General features: G+C 39.7%; 1 protein-coding gene across 1 annotated transcript in view; it reads right to left on the reverse strand.

Moving 5' to 3' along the window:
- Positions 1–558: 558 nt before the first annotated feature.
- Positions 559–20,230, reverse strand: part of LOC107190807 — a 28,187-nt gene continuing 8,515 nt past the window's right edge. Inside the window, exons 3-8 of the mRNA XM_015579690.1 lie at positions 19,972–20,227; positions 7,990–8,288; positions 2,620–2,918; positions 1,801–1,984; positions 1,548–1,726; positions 559–1,026 (exon numbers count right to left, since the gene is read on the reverse strand). Coding sequence (XP_015435176.1) covers positions 576–1,026; positions 1,548–1,726; positions 1,801–1,984; positions 2,620–2,918; positions 7,990–8,288; positions 19,972–20,227 — 1,668 coding nt within the window. The 3' untranslated portion in view covers positions 559–575. The remainder of the gene's footprint in view (positions 1,027–1,547; positions 1,727–1,800; positions 1,985–2,619; positions 2,919–7,989; positions 8,289–19,971; positions 20,228–20,230) is intronic.

Raw genomic sequence — 20,230 nt, forward strand, 5'->3', positions numbered from 1 at the left:
AATGTTTCTTTGATATATACATATAATTTGTTTACGATCAATAAACCGCAAATGCGGAGAGCACAGAATTCATGCTTAATGAACTCGTTGTAACATTAACAGAACTAATATACACTAATAAATTTATTCGCTAGAAACAAAACTATTCAAACAGGAAACCATTTCACATGACTGTATAATATGAAAATATGAAACAGTTTTCACTGTCCACCAATTATATGTACAAATTTTGATAGAAAACAATGAACTTTATACTGAAATTGTTAGCGACAATTTAATATTAAAGACGCAATAGAAATTCATAACAAGTTGTAAAAGTAGATGGCACATGTTCTTCTGGAATTAGAATGTCATAAATTGAAATGCTACTCGTTACAGTTTTAGCAACTCAAAGAAGCAAGGAGAAAATGTTTCCGACGCTGCTACTCTCACTAGTGAAATAAAAATTTAAGGCATAGTTTCCTGCGACGCATAAAAACTCTCGTTGGCAAGATGAAAAACCCTACATTCGTTGACTTGAATGCATACTACCCAGATCCGGAGAATCGATTGTCCTCTTCGTAAACACTCGTTGTTTAACTATAGCCAAACTGCACTTTTCGACACTGACAGAGCCACTTGATGATTCGAGCGTTTCGTTCCACGATACTCGGTGGATCGTTAACTCTCTGATTGCAATCGTCGTTGCCCATGCCAACGCTACAATTATTGTTCTGCCATTGACTACTCTGGTTTGTTTGGTTATTACCAACCCACGTATAAAGACCTAACGCCGAGTCGACGGAACTAACGCTATCAAAAAATACAGGAGACGATGTCTTTGAGTCTGGCTCCGTGATGCGCTGATAATTATCCGAATCAAGACCCAAACGGTCAAAGAAGTTTTCGAGCTGAGTTATTGACCGAGGGGGACGAGCAGGTACTTTGTTTGATCGACCGTTATCCTGACGCCAGTAACGATCACTAATGTCTGACTTCGATCGCAGAATTGGTCGACCACGGCCTTCTTTCCAGCCATCAGAAAACCTAATAGAATAATTGACACATTTTTATTTGTTTATTCCTTAACTACGCTCTAATGAAATTTAATGCACTAAAGGATATTTCTTTCATCCTTCACAATATTATAAACCTTCCTCTTTTGACTATCAGACACCGATGTCTGGGTCAATTTTATCACAACTTTCAGTATCAACAGCTTGTAATAACACTTTTAAACTAGGACTAGTTTATATAAAAAAGACAGGTCTTATTAAACGGATACGTTGCAAATATATTTAAAAACAAAATGTATGGAACATCAATTGGACCCAGACACCGCACTCTGCACGCTCATGAAGAACGTTCCACCTTCTGAGGGTTCAGACAAGAAAAAAAACTTTAATATAAGAGATTATAATGCACTCTATCTAATACACGTATTAGATTGTCATTTTGAACAATTGTTATGTATACAAAGTATATGTATATTTTAATATCTTCATGTTACGTCTCTGTGTTTTTCGGGAATTTTCAGGAAAATATCGTTATACAATATTTATACATACCTCGAATTGCACGTCGGACTATAATCCGTTTGACTGTTGCTACTTTCGGTGTCAGGACTGTAATGTCTCACAACAGATGGAGGTGTACCGTTAGCATAACTACCTCTCCTCGAGCGCTCCTTTTCAGTCGAATGCTGAGTAGATGCACCACTGTCACGGCGTATGTGACTCCAACAATCCTGAGAAGAACGTTATACAGTCATGGTTTGCTCCCGTTATATATTACCTAGATATATTTGTATTTGTAGTTTACTTGTATTATTGGCGGTGGTTCACTGCGGTGAGTACAGTGTCCGGATGATCCACCGGAATCTCTCGCAGTTGCTCCGTGACTCAATTTACTGGAGCCTGAGGACTTCTGCGTTCGGCCACCAGACGATAGCACGCTACTGGCATCACCGCCACCGGAACCTAGAGAGCGTCGAATATGTCTGGAACTAAAACATACCGCACATTACTCATGATTGCATCTACCGGAAATATGTAAACGCTACTTATCAAAATTTCTACATGTAAGACTTGGATTTCTAGAAAATAGACAATGCCGTAAAAAATATAGTACACTCCGACATCCTTTAGATAACTTTAGATACACCTACTGGAAAGCATTCTTTTATTAAATATAATTTGAAGTGTGCTTTAAATTTGTTGTATTCTCGGACTTTCAGAGTTTATTTAGATTCTCGATCAGACTATAATCAAAATAAGTTCATCTAGTGTTGCTAACTCATATTCTTGTTGTTAAGCATGCCACCTGTTTGATGACATAAAAAACGAGGCAAGAGACGATGATGATGGAAATAAAATTGCTTTCGATAAATTAGTATTATAAAGGTTTTATGAACACTCTATTGTGTCTACTGATAGACGTAGTGACTATGTTGAATTAAAAACAAAAATAACAGTTTTTGCACGAGTGTTTATTATTTTATTAAATCAGCCTCGGAACTTATTATCCGCGCTGTGTACTTTACGATCATACTATATCGTTTTCACCAAGAGTACATTGTGTAAGTTGTCACGGTTTACAATAATAATTCACTGGCAGTTAGCACGACAATTCGTTGAATACCTGCGGTAACAGACAGAGTCCCGCTTGAAACTGTGTTCCGAATAGTCTGAACTAGTTTCACAATCCGGGCAATTGTTCGAAGATTGATGGTGCCCCGTTGGCTTGGTCGAATTCGTCGATGCTCGCGGCGACAGCGACGCTCGTCGTCGAGTACTCGTGTGAAGGTCAGGCAATGATTTATGGCAAACCGTGTTCTCTACCGACTGCGAACTGGTGGATTTTCTTCCCGTTCGACCGGAAGTGTGCGAGTGCGAGTTGCTTCGGCCGAATTTGAACCGAGCATCTTGTTGCGGACAGTGCTGCGAACAAAACATCCAACTTAGAAATATGTATAACAGATAAAATGTATTGTATAGTAAACAAGGATCAATAAATTGTAAGATTTATGAAGCAATTTCAAAATATCCAAGTAATAGGAATCTAAGATCGAATTGTAAGTGAACATTTAAGGGTACACTGATGTCCATCAGTATCAGGACACCTGGCTTGGACGCAGAAAATATGATGTTTCATGAAAATTATATTTTTGGGACCAATTTTATTACTTTAAATTAGTATAAGCGTTGTCCATCATGCCTTAATATCACCTGAACAATATTTACTTCAGATCTTCGACAATTTCGTAATGCTTCGTTAGATTTACTTCATATCTGAATGGTCGTAACCACCGTAATACATACATATGAATAGGAAGATATTTTACAGAGTGTTCGACAACTAGTGGGAAAAAATTTAAGGGGTGATTCTTTGAGGTAGAATAAGACGAAAATCAAGAATAACAAAATTGCGAAAAATACTTCGTTTGTCAGTTATAAGCGTTTAAAAATTTACCCAAATCATGGCAATCCGCGCGCACGGAGTGTCAGCGGATCACGGCTCATCAGGGCAGTACAGTCACTTTAAAGACTGAACGACATGCAGGAAAAGTCGGTAGAACAGCTGTTTACTTACTCCGTAGAAGATGTCGATAACTTGTGCCCGCGGTATCTGAGTCGAATCCACCTGTATCGCATTAACACTGATTACTCGATAAAATTCGCAAGAAATGTAAATATCTTCTTACGAATATTATCGAGTAGAGAGGGTTAATGCCCCCTCTAGTTGTCACGTATCACAATTGTCCTGTCCACGAGTATCCATGAAATTAATCCGCACACGCACGTACACAACAGAAGTCCGCGAAAAATGTCCACACACTGCGCGATTAAGTAGACCCGCGAGCTGTTCCTCCGTTGGGTTTAACATTCTATAGTTTACACAAAACTAACACTCAAAATAATTAATTTAAAACTATTTAACACTAACTTTTATACTAATTTTTAACACGCTATAATTAATAAAACTTACAATATTCAATAAAACCTGCAATAATGAATAAAATCTACAGTATTTAATATAACTTGCAATAATTAATAAAATCAACAATATTTAATAAAACCTACAATAATTAATAAAATCTACAATATTTAATAAAACCTACAATAATTAATAAAACTTACAGTAATTAATTTGTACTATTTACAACGACGACGTACGCGATACTACTAAATAATCACTACGTAATCGCTAAATAAACTAAAACTTAGTTTTCCGAAGATAAACTCTATTTGCTCGTAGAATGCAAAGGGCACCGTTCGGAAAGGACGACTGATATTGTTGAACTGATCCTCCCTCGTTAGGATCGATGTGGCGTAATAGGTCGATCCCCACTCTTTCATGGTCAATACTTTTTGGGAAGGAAAAACTGCATGGGAAAGTGTCTTGGAGGTCGCGTTTCTTTTCGTATATTCTTAGAGCAACATCTGTATTTTTTTCTCATACACCACTCGGGGCCTCGAGGCCACTTGGCCACGATGCCGAGGGAGCGCGCGTCTGGACATTATAAAACTGCCTCTTGTCTTCTGCAGGACGACCACCCGCCGATTTCCTGTAACGTCTTACTGCCATCGACGAAGACCTTGCCTATTGTGTTTTCGGCCGTCCCTCTAGACATTAACTTGTAAAAAAAACTTTCAACTTCGAATTCCAATTCCATGTTAGAAATGGTTCATATTACACCGAATGTATGTGTTTAATAATTTTATTTGTTTTAGTCTCTTAGTTTCTTCATGCATCGTAATGTGAAGGTGCGGCAAATTTCATCTTAGTTTCATGCTAATATCATTATACGTTTTCTATGATCCATGTTAATTGCATATTATTTTTTTGCGGAAACAAGAACCTCAAACACTTGGAGTAAGATCGAAGTGGTAATAAAATGTGCAATGCACATAAAACATACAGTAAGTCCATATTCAATATTGCAGGAATAAACAGCGGCGCGCTCCGTTTCAGGTAGCAAGCCGCCTTTCGTCGGTCAACCGAAAGCGGCTTGTGTCATTCATACCTGAATGACTTTACATTTAGGGGGTGACTGTGTGGACGAGCTTGTTCTCCGTCGCGGGGTGCCGAACGATGTTTTTAAACGAGTGCATGCGTTAATTGCTTATCGTTCGAAGCTTCGCTCGATAGGATAATATCTTTATTCCTGAAATATTAAATATTGACTTACTGTATGTTTTATGTGCATTGCACATTTTATTACCACTTCGATCTTACTCCAAGTGTTTGAGGTTCTTGTTTCCGCAAAAAAATAATATGCAATTAACATGGATCATACAAAACGTATAATGATATTAGAATGAAACTAAGATGAAATTTGCCGCACCTTCATTACGATGCATGAAGAAACTAAGAAACTAAAACAAATAAAATTATTAAACACATACATTCGGTGTAATATGAACCATTTCTAACATGGAATTGGAATTCGAGGTTGAAAGTTCTTTTTACAAGTTAATGTCTAGAGGGACGGCCGAAAACACAATAGGCAAGGTCTTCGTCGATGGCAGTAAGACGTTACAGGAAATCGGCGGGTGGTCGTCCTGCAGAAGACAAGAGGCAGTTTTATAATGTCCAGACGCGCGCTCCCTCGGCATCGTGGCCAAGTAGCCTCGAGGCCCCGAGTGGTGTATGAGAAAAAAATACAGATGTTGCTCTGAGAATATACGAAAAGAAACGTGACCTCCAAGACACTTTCCCATGCAGTTTTTCCTTCCCAAAAAGTATTGACCATGAAAGAGTGGGGATCGACCTCTTACGCCACATCGATCCTAACGAGGGAGGATCAGTTCAACAATATCAGTCGTCCTTTCCGAACGGTGCCCTTTGTACTCTACGAGCAAATAGAGTTCATGTTCGGAAAACTAAGTTTTAGTTTATTTAGCGATTACGTAGTGATTATTTAGTAGTGTCGCGTATGTCGTCGTTATAAATAGTGCAAATTAATTACTGTAAGTTTTATTAATTATTGTAGGTTTTATTAAGTATTGTAGATTTTATTAATTATTGCAAGTTTTATTAAATATTGTAGATTTTATTCATTATTGCAGGTTTTATTAAATATTGTAGGTTTTATTCATTATTGCAGGTTTTATTAAATATTGTAAGTTTTATTAATTATAGCGTGTTAAAAATTAGTATAAAAGTTAGTGTTAAATAGTTTTAAATTAATTATTTTGAGTGTTAGTTTTGTGTAACCTATTAGAGATGGAGTGTTAAACCCAACGGAGGAACAGCTCGCGGGTCTACTTAATCGTGCAGTGTGTGAACATTTTTCGCGGTCGGGACAATCGCGCAGTGTGTGGACATTTTTTGCGGACTTCTGTGGTGTACGTGCGTGTGCGGATTAATTTCATGGATACTCGTGGACAGGACAATTGTGACACGTGACAACTAGAGGGGGCATTAACCCTCTCTACTCGATAATATTCGTAAGAAGATATTTACATTTCTTGCGAATTTTATCGAGTAATCAGTGTTAATGCGATACAGGTGGATTCGACTCAAATACCGCGGGCACAAGTTATCGACATCTTCTACGGAGTAAGTAAACAGCTGGTCTACCGACTTTTCCTGCACGTCGTTGAGTCTTTAAAGTGACTGTACGCTCCTGATAAGCTTGTGATCCGCTGACACTCCGTGCGCGCGGATTGCCATGATTTGGGTAAATTTTTAAACGCCTTTAACTAACAAACGAAGCATTTTTCGCAATTTCGTTATTCTTGATTTTCGTCTTTTTTTGCCTCAAAGAATCACCCCTTAAATTTTTTCCCACTAATTGTCGAACACCCTGTATGTTTGTAGGTATTGTATATTTCATCATACATATTTGACACTGTCTAATTTTCGACTCGTAAGTAAAATTTGGGGAAACGAGATTTTAAGTTCCATGAGGATTCTTTCGATTAAGCTAAACACGTATTTGATACAGTGAAGGAATATGTTACGACTTCTGTATTGGACTCGCGAACACGTGTATATGTATGTATACAACTTCCGTTTCCTAACTACGCTTCCTCTCTGTGTCTCTTCGACAGTTACAATTCACTGACTGAGAGTGCAATCACGTACACTGATGAACGTGGATGAATTGTATTTGATAGAGTGACAACAGTATTGTAACAGGACAAAGAACAACGAATCGAATGTCAAAATCATTTTTAAACTCTTGCGCTGGAATGACGTGCCACACACGTCAAAATTATACGCATCTGTGAATTGTTTGCCAGCGCAAGTGGTTAATGAACATGGAAAAGAATATACCAATAAACTGAATTACATAAATAATTATTAATCAAACAATTGAGTACCGATCCTAGAGATCTTCCAATTTTACAGTAAGTAATTGATAATAACTAACCGATACTCTTGGTTCTCAATTCTTCTTTTCAATGATATTTTCTCACCTTAAATTCCTACTCGACCTGAGATATGGCTTCTTTGGTTATGAATATCTTAACATTTATGGCATTTATCGAAATATAGACATTAATCCAATTAATTTTTTCGATACACCCCCTATTTTATATTAATAATTAGACCGCAGATTGTATGCATTTATAGAGGACATATATGAGCAGACTACAGAATTACAAATGTTATTATTAATTTAATCCTCCGTAGGCAAACATATTTTTTTCACACTTGATAAGCAAACTGAGTTGTTTATGACCAAGCTTCATTTTCTTACTGTTCTAGGCTTTCAAAAAATCTGAAAAAATGTTAAGATAAGTACCTGTAAAAATCTCTACGACATTATACAATCGTTCGTTAAATCAAAGATCAAAAATTTGTTCAATAAAAAAAAATTCGAAGGAAAGTCTTGAGTCATAATTTGAGTTCAATGGAATTCGTTATTAAAAGGATTTGAATGTTTTCTTAGGTTTTAGTTCTCGTAACAGAGACGAGATTATAAAAATATATGTTGGCATAAATATCCGCAGTCCATTTAAGGATTAATGATATACCTCACTGGTATTAATGTATCACCTTTCCACGATCCTCGTCACGGAAATTCGGCGACAGGCTACCAGGCGAGTATCGGAATTTCTCCTCCTGTAGGATGACACCATTCGGCTGCATGACGGGTTGCGTCGGGCTGTCCGTGAAAAAGACATTCTCCTTGCTATCGGTATTCAACAGTCGGCGTAATTTCGTCTGCAGCTGATCTCCGCCGGTACTGCTCGGGGGCCCTGAAATGGTGCGCCGCTGCGGAACGGGAATCAGGCGTGGACTCTTCGGTGGCAGCGCGGGTGGCAGTGTTTGTTGAGAATTCAGAATTCCATCTGCTATTAAATGAAATGGAAGTGGCTGAAGGATTAATCAATTTCAAACACAATTTCGTTTAATCCTACCCAATAGTATAAAAGTGTTACTACTAACATTCCGTATGTTTTATAATAATCACTAATAGAAGCTTTTTGTACCGTAAAACTAGTATTTTTTGGGTATTCGAATTTTAATTTGAGAAGGTATAGGTAGGGGAGACCGGGACAAAATGAGACTTGGGGTAAAGTAAGCTTTTTTAATTATTTATTTGAAAATAGAATAGATTTACAATTTCTTGTACTATACTAAATTTGTAACAATGTAACTAAACAATGTAAATTCATTTAATAAATTAAGAATTAAGTTTTAGGTACCTCCGAATGGTTTTTTTGTCAGATTAGCTTTTTGGATAAATGAGTCATAAATATACTATTTTACCACAAACATGTTTTCTTTGTGTTTAAAGAAAGCTTGTAAACATATTTGGGCATGCGTTTTAAAATAAAATAACTCAAACATTATTACATAAACGATTTTCCACTGAGTATGTATTTGGGGTAAATTGACCGGGGTAAAGTGAGTTGTAGTGCGAGAAAAGATGCGCGTGCGCGAGTGAAGTGTACAGTGTACAATAGCTTAACCTCGTCAGTTAGCGCTAAACTACGCGAAACTATGACAGTTGCAGCATGCGCTGATAATTACTTATTTCCTAGAGATCTCCAAGGTAATATAGATTCATGTTTTTCATTACGTCATTAATTAATGTATTATAAGTAACACTTTGTCTTAAATACTAGATATTTATTATTTCTTTTATATTTATTAGTTTTTATTATTAATTTTAATTTAATTTCAGAAGAATATGTGTTTATCTAATTAAAATGTAGTAACGTGAAATTTGTATTTAAAAATAGTTTGAATATTTACAAAATTCTAATAAAGTTAGTTTAATAATTATGACCTTAATTAACCCGTAACCAGTGTCGTGGAGTTTAGGAGACTCCCGCAAAATTTTTGTTTTGTGTCACATTTATTTCTACAGTCTATCGGCCACATAGATTTCCGTACTTTCCTAAAAATAGTAAAAATTAAACATTATATATAACTCCAGTATATGTATATAAGAAATAAGTGTAGGCTTGACGATGTGAAATTATTTAAGATACAAAAATGAGACGACGCCGGTTACGGGTTAAAAGTCGTATTGTATTTCAGCTCACTTTACCCCATACATGGCTTTTTGTTTTCAAGTTGAGTTTTTAAATATTTCAAGTTTGTCTAAAGTATTGCTATTCGTACTTTGTCAATAGTAATGTTTAAATTATATTATAAAATTATCCGTACACATTTTTATTAAAAAGAAAAAATTTTATTCTACTTTAAACTTTTTTAGGGCCACTTTGCCCCGGTCTCCCCTACCTCATCGGCTATTAAACGAAATGGAAGTAGCTAAAAGATCTACTACTAAAGTAACTTCTGAAGAGAGTTTCGTAGTTAATCCGATCCAGCAGTGTACAAATAATTACAATTAATATTTCCTATATATAATATTTTATACTTTGGTTGTTCTGATAGTATTATGTTTTTGTTACTTAGATTTTAATTTGAAGAAATATTATATACACTACTCCGAGGACAATTGCCATCCCTACCATATCATGAAAATAGCTGATAATCAATGGGACTATGTAACCATGAGCAAGTGGCAGGTAAAATGAAAGGCAAGCTTCCAAGCAATGAAACGACCGGAAATCGTGACCACTGGTCTCTGTAGTAGCGTTAACAGTTCCGAGTTGAGTACGATAGAGAGGTAATACTGTGTCCTTATTGTATAATAGCGGAAAGAAGAACACCATCAAAGAGTGCTGATGTGTCTAATGATTATGTATATCATGAGTACTGAAATCTACTTATGAAAGGAACAATAAACTAAAAATGTGTATTAACAGTAAATATATGATATTGTCAAAAGCATTTGAACATCTAGGAAAAAGAAATTGTACGTAAATGGCTCCGAAACTAAAACAGAAGATGTCATTCCTGCGACATTTATCACGGACGAGTTAATTACGATCAAATTAACCTTCACTCGATACGACAATGTCGAAATGCGCTATTGGATTGAACCAACCATTTGGAAATAATACGTCTAGACGCGTGGGTATCGTGTATCGCACTGGTTGAACTTATTCTACAACCGAAAGTAATACACAACAGTGACTCGGATACCAGAGGACAGAAATCTATCTGTGGTCAGCTGTGAGGCTCAAATAGTTCCAAAATATTGAATTCAATCAACGATGTTTCAATCAATTCACCTACGCATATAAAATGAAATAATTACTTTAAAATTTAAACTTTTAATTTTAAATAATAATTACCAATATTTCAATTTACCTGCGACTTTAATTGTGAAATTTAAATAATCCGACCATGTAAATAATTGTTTAGAAACGTGCCTACCTTATTCAAAATGGAATAATATTTACTGCAATTCTCATGTCTATTAAGGGGTCATGCTCAGTCAGAAATTTTCAAAAAATCGATTTTTCACATTTTACATTTTCTTTAAGTACATCTCGAGAATATTCTGTGTAAGTTTCAAGGTAATCCAATTAAAAATGACAGAGTTACAGGCGTTAAAAAATGAACATTTTATATAAGTGTAAGCTTGACTTGAAACTTTAAACGCGTTTTTTTCGAAACTACATTTTTCAAATCGGTGATCAATATTTCTCGTAAACTGATAGAATTCACAATCTGAGCCCTTCCGGGAAAGATTCATTCTTGCATCCGCTAGGGTGCGCGCGGAGCGCCACCACCATACGTTTTCTCTCTGATACGCGACACCTTACACAGATAATGTCGCGTCTTTTGTACCGTTTCGATTTTATATATTAAAGTACGTTTTTATGTTTATCTCATTTATGATAATTTCGTTAACCTCTCCAGCCAACCTTGACAGGTTATAGGCCCAGGAATGTAGAATCGACGAGTATTATCGATCGCGTACGAAAATCGCGAACGCGTCGGTTAGTGACATAACCCTGACTACACGCCATTACCGTCGTCGAAAACGAACACGTGCGCGAGTGCTTTCACGATGGCTCAAGGGAACGCATATAACCCGATGGGGATCGAACTTTTATCCAAGGATAATTACGACACATGGAGGATTCAGGTAGAGGCTCTATTAAGCAACAATGGGACCTGGACATACGTCTCAGGAGACAGACCCAAACGAAGTATGCGGACAAGGGGCCGAACGTACCGCGGCGATAACGGCAGCCAACTCACGGATGGAAGAGGATCGAATGGCCAAATCGGATCTCATCCTCGCAATGAGCTAATCGCAACTCAAGCACATCCGCAATTGTGTAATGTCGCGAGATATATGGGCGAAGCTGGAATCCATCTACGCATCGCAGGGCCCAACGCGAAAAACGACGCTGTTGGAACAGCTGCTATCGCAAAGAATGCACGAGGGTGACGACGTAAGGGACTACCTATCACGATTCATGGATATCGTCGACAAGTTGCAGCAAATGGATATCGACATTAACGGTGATCTGCTGACAGTAATGCTGCTGCACAGTTTGCCGAACAGTTACGACAATTTCTGTTGTGCCATCAAATCTCACAACGCTTTGTCGAACGTCGAAAAATTGATGGGAAAAATCATAGAAGAAAGTTTCGCCAGAGAGCACAAAAACGACGAGAACGCTGTCGGCGTCATGTTCGCGAAGCAGCGACACCTCGGTACGAGAGCGCCTTCAAGCGGCGATGCACGGAACGACCGGAGCTGTCAAAGCAACAAGGACCGTGCTACTGTGGACCGGCGAAAAGACATAAAATGCGATTTTTGCGGAAAGATGGGGCATAAGGCTGCCAAGTGTTTTAAAAGGAAAAGAACGGGCGGTCAAAGCGCGAATACCGTAAATGACCTATTTTTCGCGAGTGACGCCGCTAACCTTTCGAACGAGTTTTCGCGTCGCGAAGTTGCCAATCTGAGGTGGTGCCTTGATACTGGTTGCACTTCGCACCTGTGCAAAGACTCGCATTCCCTTAAAAATAAATGTGAGGTGAACAGTGACGTGAGATTGGCCAGTGACGCGACCGCGCGAGTTTCGGCAAAAGGTGATGTTCGTATAATAACTTCGAACGGAAACCAAGACAAGCCGATAGTGCTCCAAAATACTCACCATGTGCCGAGTTTACGTACGAATTTAATATCGGTCGCTAAGATCGTGGACAAACAGCACTCCGTCTTGTTTACACAAAAACGCGCATATGTAATGGACCAGTGCGGAAACGTAAAGTTTGTGGACGATCGTGAAGGCGATCTATTTTTTGTGCGTGAGGGACTCAATGCGGCGTGCGTGGTTCAAAACGAAAACAGAGAAGCGGACGAGTGGCATCGGCGGCTAGGACATCTGAATTGGAGGGACATGGTGTCGATGATGCCGAAACAATCTGTCATGGGTCTCAACTTCGGGATCAACGCCGGCCCTCTCTCTTGCGACGCCTGTGCGATCGGAAAACTCACGACTGCTCCGTTTCCGAAGGGCGGAAAACGGTCAGCCTCGGTGTTGGAAGTCGTGCACACGGACGTCTGCGGCCCGATGCGAACGCGAACTCAGGGAGGTGCCCGATACATGCTGACATTCACGGACGACTATAGCCGCTGGACGGAGATCTACCTCCTTCGAGAGAAATCAGAAGTCACATCCAGGTTCGTAGAGTACAAAAATCTAGTGGATACGAAAACCGGGGCCAAAATTAAAGCGCTTCAGTCCGACAACGGGAAGGAGTTCTACAATGCCGCATTGGATCGCATCTTGAAGGAATCAGGGATACGACGCCGGTTGACCGCACCTTACACTTCCCAGCAAAACGGCATAGCGGAGCGTAAAAATCGGACCCTCATCGAAATGGCACGATCCATGCTCGCTGAATCCGGATTATCGCAATCGTTCTGGGGCGAAGCGGTCGTTGCGGCAAATCATGTCAGAAACAGATGCATCACCAAAATACTGGATACCAGGACACCGTATGAGTTGTGGATCGGAAAACGGCCCGATTTCACTCATCTTCAAAAATTCGGCGTTAAAGTGCACTGCCTGGACAAGCTACAAGCACGGAGCATTGAGGGCGTATTCGTCGGGTACTCCGCCAACGCGAAGGCGTACCGAATTTGGACCCCACTCGACGGAAGGGTCCGCGTGACGCGCGACGTGCGATTTTCGGAAAACTTTCCGCCTGGAGCCGTTCAGGAGGACCCCGCGACGACGCGTGAACGGGAGTTCGTTTGCGGCCCTGGCCAAGATGACGTTAGATCCGCTCCGAATATCGTGTCACCGTGTGCGTCCGTGGGAAATCCACAGGAAACAGGTGACCAGGGTAGACGAGGACCAGGCAGACCACGTAAAGTCAGGACCGGTAGGCGAGGGCGTCCTGCCAAACAATTCAACATTATCGCAGCAAGAGACGTTCCGGAGGAGAGCGTCCACCGGGAGAACGGCGAGTCGAGCGAAAAATCGAGCGACGAAGAACCTTCGGGCTGGGAAAGTGCCGAGCTGGCGATGAATGTCTCTGAGATTCCTTTTCGGCAGGCCATCTCCGGGCCAGACAAAGACGAGTGGAAGGACGCCATCTACTCTGAGATCAAAAGTCTCATCTTAAATCATACTTTCGACCTCGTGGACAGACCGACGAACGGGAGAATCGTTGGGTGTCGTACAGTGCTCCGAAACAAATACGGGCCCGATGGACACCTGCAGCGAAGAAAGGCGCGCGTCGTGGCAAAGGGGTTTTCGCAGCGACCCGGTGTCGACTTCTTCGAGACTTTTGCTCCGGTCGCCCGTCTTGGATCCTTGAGGTTGTTGGTGGCATTGGCCGCCAAATTCGGTTTGCGTATATCGCAACTGAACATTGAGACTGGTTACTGGAACGGGAGGATGGATACCGAGGTTTTCATGGAGCAGCCCGAGTTGCTGGCCGAGATGCTTCAAGAGAATGACTTCGGACGATGTCGACCCGGATCTTGCAGAGCGAGCCCGTAAAATGCTGGGGAAGATGGACGGAGGGGCGAAGGTGTGCAGGCTGAGCAAGGCCCTGTACGGCTTACGTCAGGCGGGCCGCCAGTGGCATGCCGAGCTCGACGCCGTTTTGCAAGGCGTCGGTCTTACTCCAACTAACGCAGACTCTTGCGTTTATGTCGACGCAAACAAATTAACCTTTGTTCTCGCGTATGTTGACGACATTTTGATTGTTTCAGGCGACCGAAAGAGGGAGAGTCTGATCAAGCGAGGGCTGTCCTCTGCATTCAAGGTCAAAGACCTTGGTGAGGCCCGATACTGCTTGGGCATGGAGATTCTTCGGGACGGGGAGAGTATAGTCCTGTCTCAGGCAGGTTATGTCAGGGACGTGCTGTCGAGATTTGGAATGGACCAGTGCAGACCCGTCGGTACACCATTGTCTCCGGGCGTGAAACTGTCCCTGGATTCCGATGGCGATAGCGCTGAGGAGAAATTTCCCTTCAAGGAGTTGATCGGGGCGCTTATGTATGCTGCAATGGGAACGCGGCCGGACATCGCTCACTCGGTCAGCGCACTGGGTGAATTTAACAGCAATCCCAAACGAGAGCACTGGGTGGCGGCGAAGCACGTGCTCCGATATCTCAGGGGCACCACGGACTTCGGACTCAGATTCACCAGAGACAGGGAGTCACTGAGGGGCTATGTCGACGCCGACTGGGCTAGTTGCGTCGTCGACCGGCGATCATATACGGGGTCCGCTTCAGTCCGATACAGTCATTTTCAATGACAATCAGGGAGCTGGGAAACTGGCGGAGAACCCGGTGTTTCATTCGAGATCCAAGCACATTGATGTGAGGCATCACTCTCTGCGCCAGGTGTTGAAGAGTCATCCCGTCAAGTTGACCTACTTACCTTCGGAGCAAATGATTGCGGATGCTCTTACGAAGGGATTGCCTGGGTCGAGTCACATGAGGTGCTGCGCCGGGCTTGGTCTTTCAAGGAAGAATCATCTGAGGGCTCAACTTGAGGGAGAGTGATAGAATTCACAATCTGAGCCCTTCCGGGAAAGATTCATTCTTGCATCCGCTAGGGTGCGCGCGGAGCGCCACCACCATACGTTTTCTCTCTGATACGCGACACCTTACACAGATAATGTCGCGTCTTTTGTACCGTTTCGATTTTATATATTAAACTACGTTTTTATGTTTATCTCACGACCGGCATCGATAATTTCGTTAACTTCTCCAGCCAACTTTAACAAAAACTATTGTGTCGATTTACATGAAGCCTTTTGCGCCTTTCTTCAAATCAGAAAAACTTGTCCTTGAACGGAGGATTCTTTTGTTCGTTCCATACTTTTCTTTAAATGACCAAAAACGAGTGATTTTTTAGGTGAAAATCGCATTTTTTCAGGAAAACGTCTGCTATTTTGTTCCTAATCAATATTTCGAAAAACCCCACGTTCAAGGACAAGACTGGTTCTTCCATTACATAAATCTGACTGAATTTTTAATTTCAAGTGAACCGTTACGAAGTTACAGTGATCACGGCAGACCACTTTTTGTGAAGAGACATCCGGGAGATACAGCGTTACGAAGTTACAGTGATCACGGCAGACCACTTTTTGTGAAGAGACATCCGGGAGATCGCTCACCATTTATTTACTAATAAATATTTTTAAATAAAAAAATTACTTTATAATCTAGAAACTGTAATCTTTGAAACACAGACACATTTTTTGAAAAAGGTCGTATAGTTTTCGAGAAAAAAATTCCCAAAGAACACTCTTTTTTCGGCCTCCTGACTGAGCATGACCCCTTAAGGACAAAATGGGTGAGCAATTTTTTATTTTCCGTTCGTTACATGAAACACGATATCCAGATAATAAATTTATGCAGCAATAGTTTTAATAAATAAAAATGAATTCACACCCAACTCAATTTAATATAGGATGTCTGTCGATATATTGGAAATTCCAATGTATTGGGTCATTGACAGGAAAAGCGAAATATGTTTGACAATCCACCGAGTTTAGACAACTGACTACTTTACACCTGTGTGAAACAAAACCGCTGACTGCAAAACGAGTCCGATCGTTTCCCGACGCGCGACCGAGGCGGCTAAACTATGCCGACAAGAATACTACAACCGCCGACCGCAATGGATTAAGTGAAAACGTACGATCATTTAATCCACGGAACCTGTCTAATATCATAAACCATGCAATCATCAGAATTCAAGGTGTTTATTAACTTCTTCCATGAAACCGAGTTCGCGACCTAAGAAACTTCTGGATGGAGCCATCCAGTGTTTGATGAGACTGAACTTTCAATTAGGATGGCGACCATTATATTTAGAATAGGTATGACTGTGTGTGTTTTTGACATGCTCTACATGGCGATGGGGTGAAACATGTGGCATTTTATTAAAAAATAAAAGGATTTTACTCTTGAAAACAACAAAAGTTATTTAAGCTAAAAAATATTTCACATATTACAAATAATATGCCTGTGTAGTCCTAAAAATTTCAATCGACAGTTTTTCGACGATCGTATTAGGTCCTGCGGAAAGTTCGGTCGGTTTTATTATTTGTAACAAGAATACCTTATGCATACTTGTCCTACCTAAATAACCGAAAGACATAACTTCGCTCTAATTCTTAATTGTTCTATCTCCACTGATTTCTAAACTGAGAAAACTGAGAGAACTGAGTTTGAAATAATTTACGAAGTTTAATATTATATGAGCAGGATTGTAATGGAATGATCAAGCACTTTATTTATTACAATTTTCAACAAAATTTTATCTTATTATCAACATCAATTTGTAGTTATTGTTAGTATTTGGAGATGCAGCTATTAAAAGAAAGACTTTCTAAGTTTCGGAGTTAGGACTTAAAAGAGTATTTGTTGTTTTCTAGGTTGAAGTTTCTTGATATTATGGTGAATTTGTATTCTTTGGATCAATGAGACACTCGTAGATTCATTATCTAAAATTTTTTGCAAAATTACGTTAGAACAATTATGAACTCGGGCGATGATATGTTAACGAATTTGTGATTAATCCAGTTTCAAAGTTATTACGCTATTAATCATTAAATTGAGCAAATTAGGTACGATACATAACGAGTTAAAAGCGGTATATGTAGAAAGAACAATTCGTAGTTTTATCTTACGAATTAAAATCCGCTTGAAAGAACCAAAGACAGACCAAAATATGTACATGTCAAATAGGAAGTAGGTGCAGAAGATGCTCACTGCTCACTGATGTCGTGCTACACAATTTTAGGTTAACTGATTATTCTAAAACTCCATTAATTGAATTTTACAAAAATGACGTAAAATCTAAATGACTGGTAGAAAAGCGCGCATAAACCTACTGCAAACAGTCTGTATAATCAAAATCTTTCGTGTTAACCTGTTAACTAGGGAAGACAGGTTAACTCGTCATTTGTGCTCGATCTACATTAGTTTACCTACAGAATCTCTCATTCTAACGTGACAATATGTATACTTGTATCGTAACTAATTGCATTTTACTCGCGTTTATCAATCGCGTTAATGTTATATCATTTGGTCGTTAACCCTTTAGCGGCCAAACCTACAAATCTTTATTTCAAAATGATTCAACTGATATATGTATATGTAATATCTTGCTATTTTGAAGTCAAAAGTATCGATATTAAATCAACCTATTTTTTTATCTGTTTTATTTACTTATTTTTGGTGGGAAAAGTTGAATTTCTCAACCGAGAACGTTAAGATCTACTCCGCATCAGTAAAACCACGGAGTCTTGTTGACAAAAATTAGATATTAATATACGAGATACGTGCATACCACGGATGCTTGCAAACAAAAGTTAGATACATATTAACAACGACAGAATTTGATGCCCTTTTAAAATGAGTATTGCACCGATGCAAGACTTAAGTTAAAGGTCAAAAAACTCCTTCGCTACAATCTACCGACCAAAAAGCCCAAGAACTTTCCACAGAACCCAATACTTCGTATCCCGAAGACAATCCCGTGTGTAACTAGAGATGGCGTGCAAAATCACTAACGATGATTTATCACAGTGATCACCGAATCACGTTCACGGTCGTGATTTAGCTTCATTTACGACCGTGACTGCGATTTTTTTATCTTGAGTGAATTTAGAAAAACGTATTCAATATGATTTTACGATGAACTTACATTACTATTCGTGTTTGTAAAAATCAATAGAAAAAACAAGAAATTCTAAAAGAATGATTCGTTAGGTAACATGTAGATTATAATTCATAATCATTAATTTATTCATTATTCTTCATTGTTTCTAATTATTCCTTTACTTTATAAGATATAACTCGAATTTTTGTTTTGATGTCGTTAATATAAAATATACAGATTATGTGTCGCGTGTAAAGAACTGTTAGGTTTCTCCACCAATCAGAAACGATCACGAGAAATCACGAATCACTGTGAAAAATCATCGTGATTGGGAACGAACGTGATCGAATCACCAGTGATTCACAAGTAGCAGTTCACGCCATCTCTATGTGTATCATTTTATGTGATTCGCGCAGCGCGACTCTTTACAACTGTATTAAAATGCATTTACGGTGCTATATGTATGGCCCCGAAAATTGTCCGACGCTTTTTTTTCCAGATCATCTCATGTATACACACGGATCTCGTCTGCGTATCGTCCACAGGAAGGTTTCGAAAGTAAGTACATACTTCGAACGACCACTTACAGCTATCTCGCCGATGGCAAGCTGCCCGGCGGCAATGGAATGGAAAAACTGCTCGCGGGACAAGAAGGCGGGGGCAAAGCGCGGAGCACTCGTAAATACCCGGGGGCGTTAATGGGTCATGCTCGGTCAGAAATTTTCAAAAAATCGATTTTTCTTTTTCTACATTTTCTTTAAGTACAACATCTCAAGAATATTTTGTGCAAGTTTCAAGGTAATCCAATTAAAAATGACAGAGTTACAGGCGTTAAAAAATGAACATTTTATATAAGTGTAAGCTTGACTTGAAACTTCAAACGTGTTTTTCTCGAAACTACATTTTTCAAATCGGTGATCAAAATTTCTCGAAAACTACTGTGTCGATTTACATGAAGCGTTTTGCGCCTTATTTCAAATCAGAAAAATTTGTCCTTGAACGAAGGATTCTTTTGTTCGTTCCATACTCTTTTTTTAATTGACCAAAAACGAGTAATTTTTTAGGTGAAAATCGCACTTTTTCAGGAAAACGTCCGCTATTTTGTTCCTAATCAATACTTCGAAAAATCCTTCGTTCAAGAACAAGATTGGTTCTTCCATTACATAAATCTTACTGAATTTTTAATTTCAGATACAGCGTTACGAAGTTACAGTGATCACGGCAGACCACTTTTTGTGAAGAGACATCCGGGAGATCGCTCACCATTTATTTACTAATAAATATTTTTAAATAAAAAAATTACCTTATAATCTAGAAACTGCAATCTTTGAAACACAGACACATTTTTTGAAAAAGGTCTTATAGTTTTCGAGAAAAAAATTCCTAAAGAACACTCTTTTTTCGGCCTCCTGACTGAGCATGACCCCTTAAATAACCGGGGGCGTTAAATCGATTACATGCTCGAAGGTGCATCGAAATGTCTCTGTTTCTCTCCCTCTCTCTTTGTTGGACTTACGCCTGTCCTGCTCGTGGCACGATGCCCAGCAACAGGGTGCTGTTAGCGGAGCAGGTGGCATCTGGGACGGCGATGTCGGCTGCATCGAACACATCGAGGCGGTCCCGCATTTCCTCAGCAACCTAGGCGGCGCTCCCGGCGCGCTGAGCTGCGAGACCTGAAGATGACCGCTGTTCTTCAGCTCCTGCTTCCGGTCCAGCACGGTCTCGCTCTTCACGTAAAAGGCCTTCGTCTCCTGGAGCAGCTCGACCGCGCTCTT

The sequence above is a fragment of the Dufourea novaeangliae genome, unplaced genomic scaffold (genome assembly GCF_001272555.1).
Source record: "Dufourea novaeangliae isolate 0120121106 unplaced genomic scaffold, ASM127255v1 scaffold230, whole genome shotgun sequence".
Taxonomy (NCBI): Eukaryota; Metazoa; Arthropoda; class Insecta; order Hymenoptera; family Halictidae; genus Dufourea; species Dufourea novaeangliae.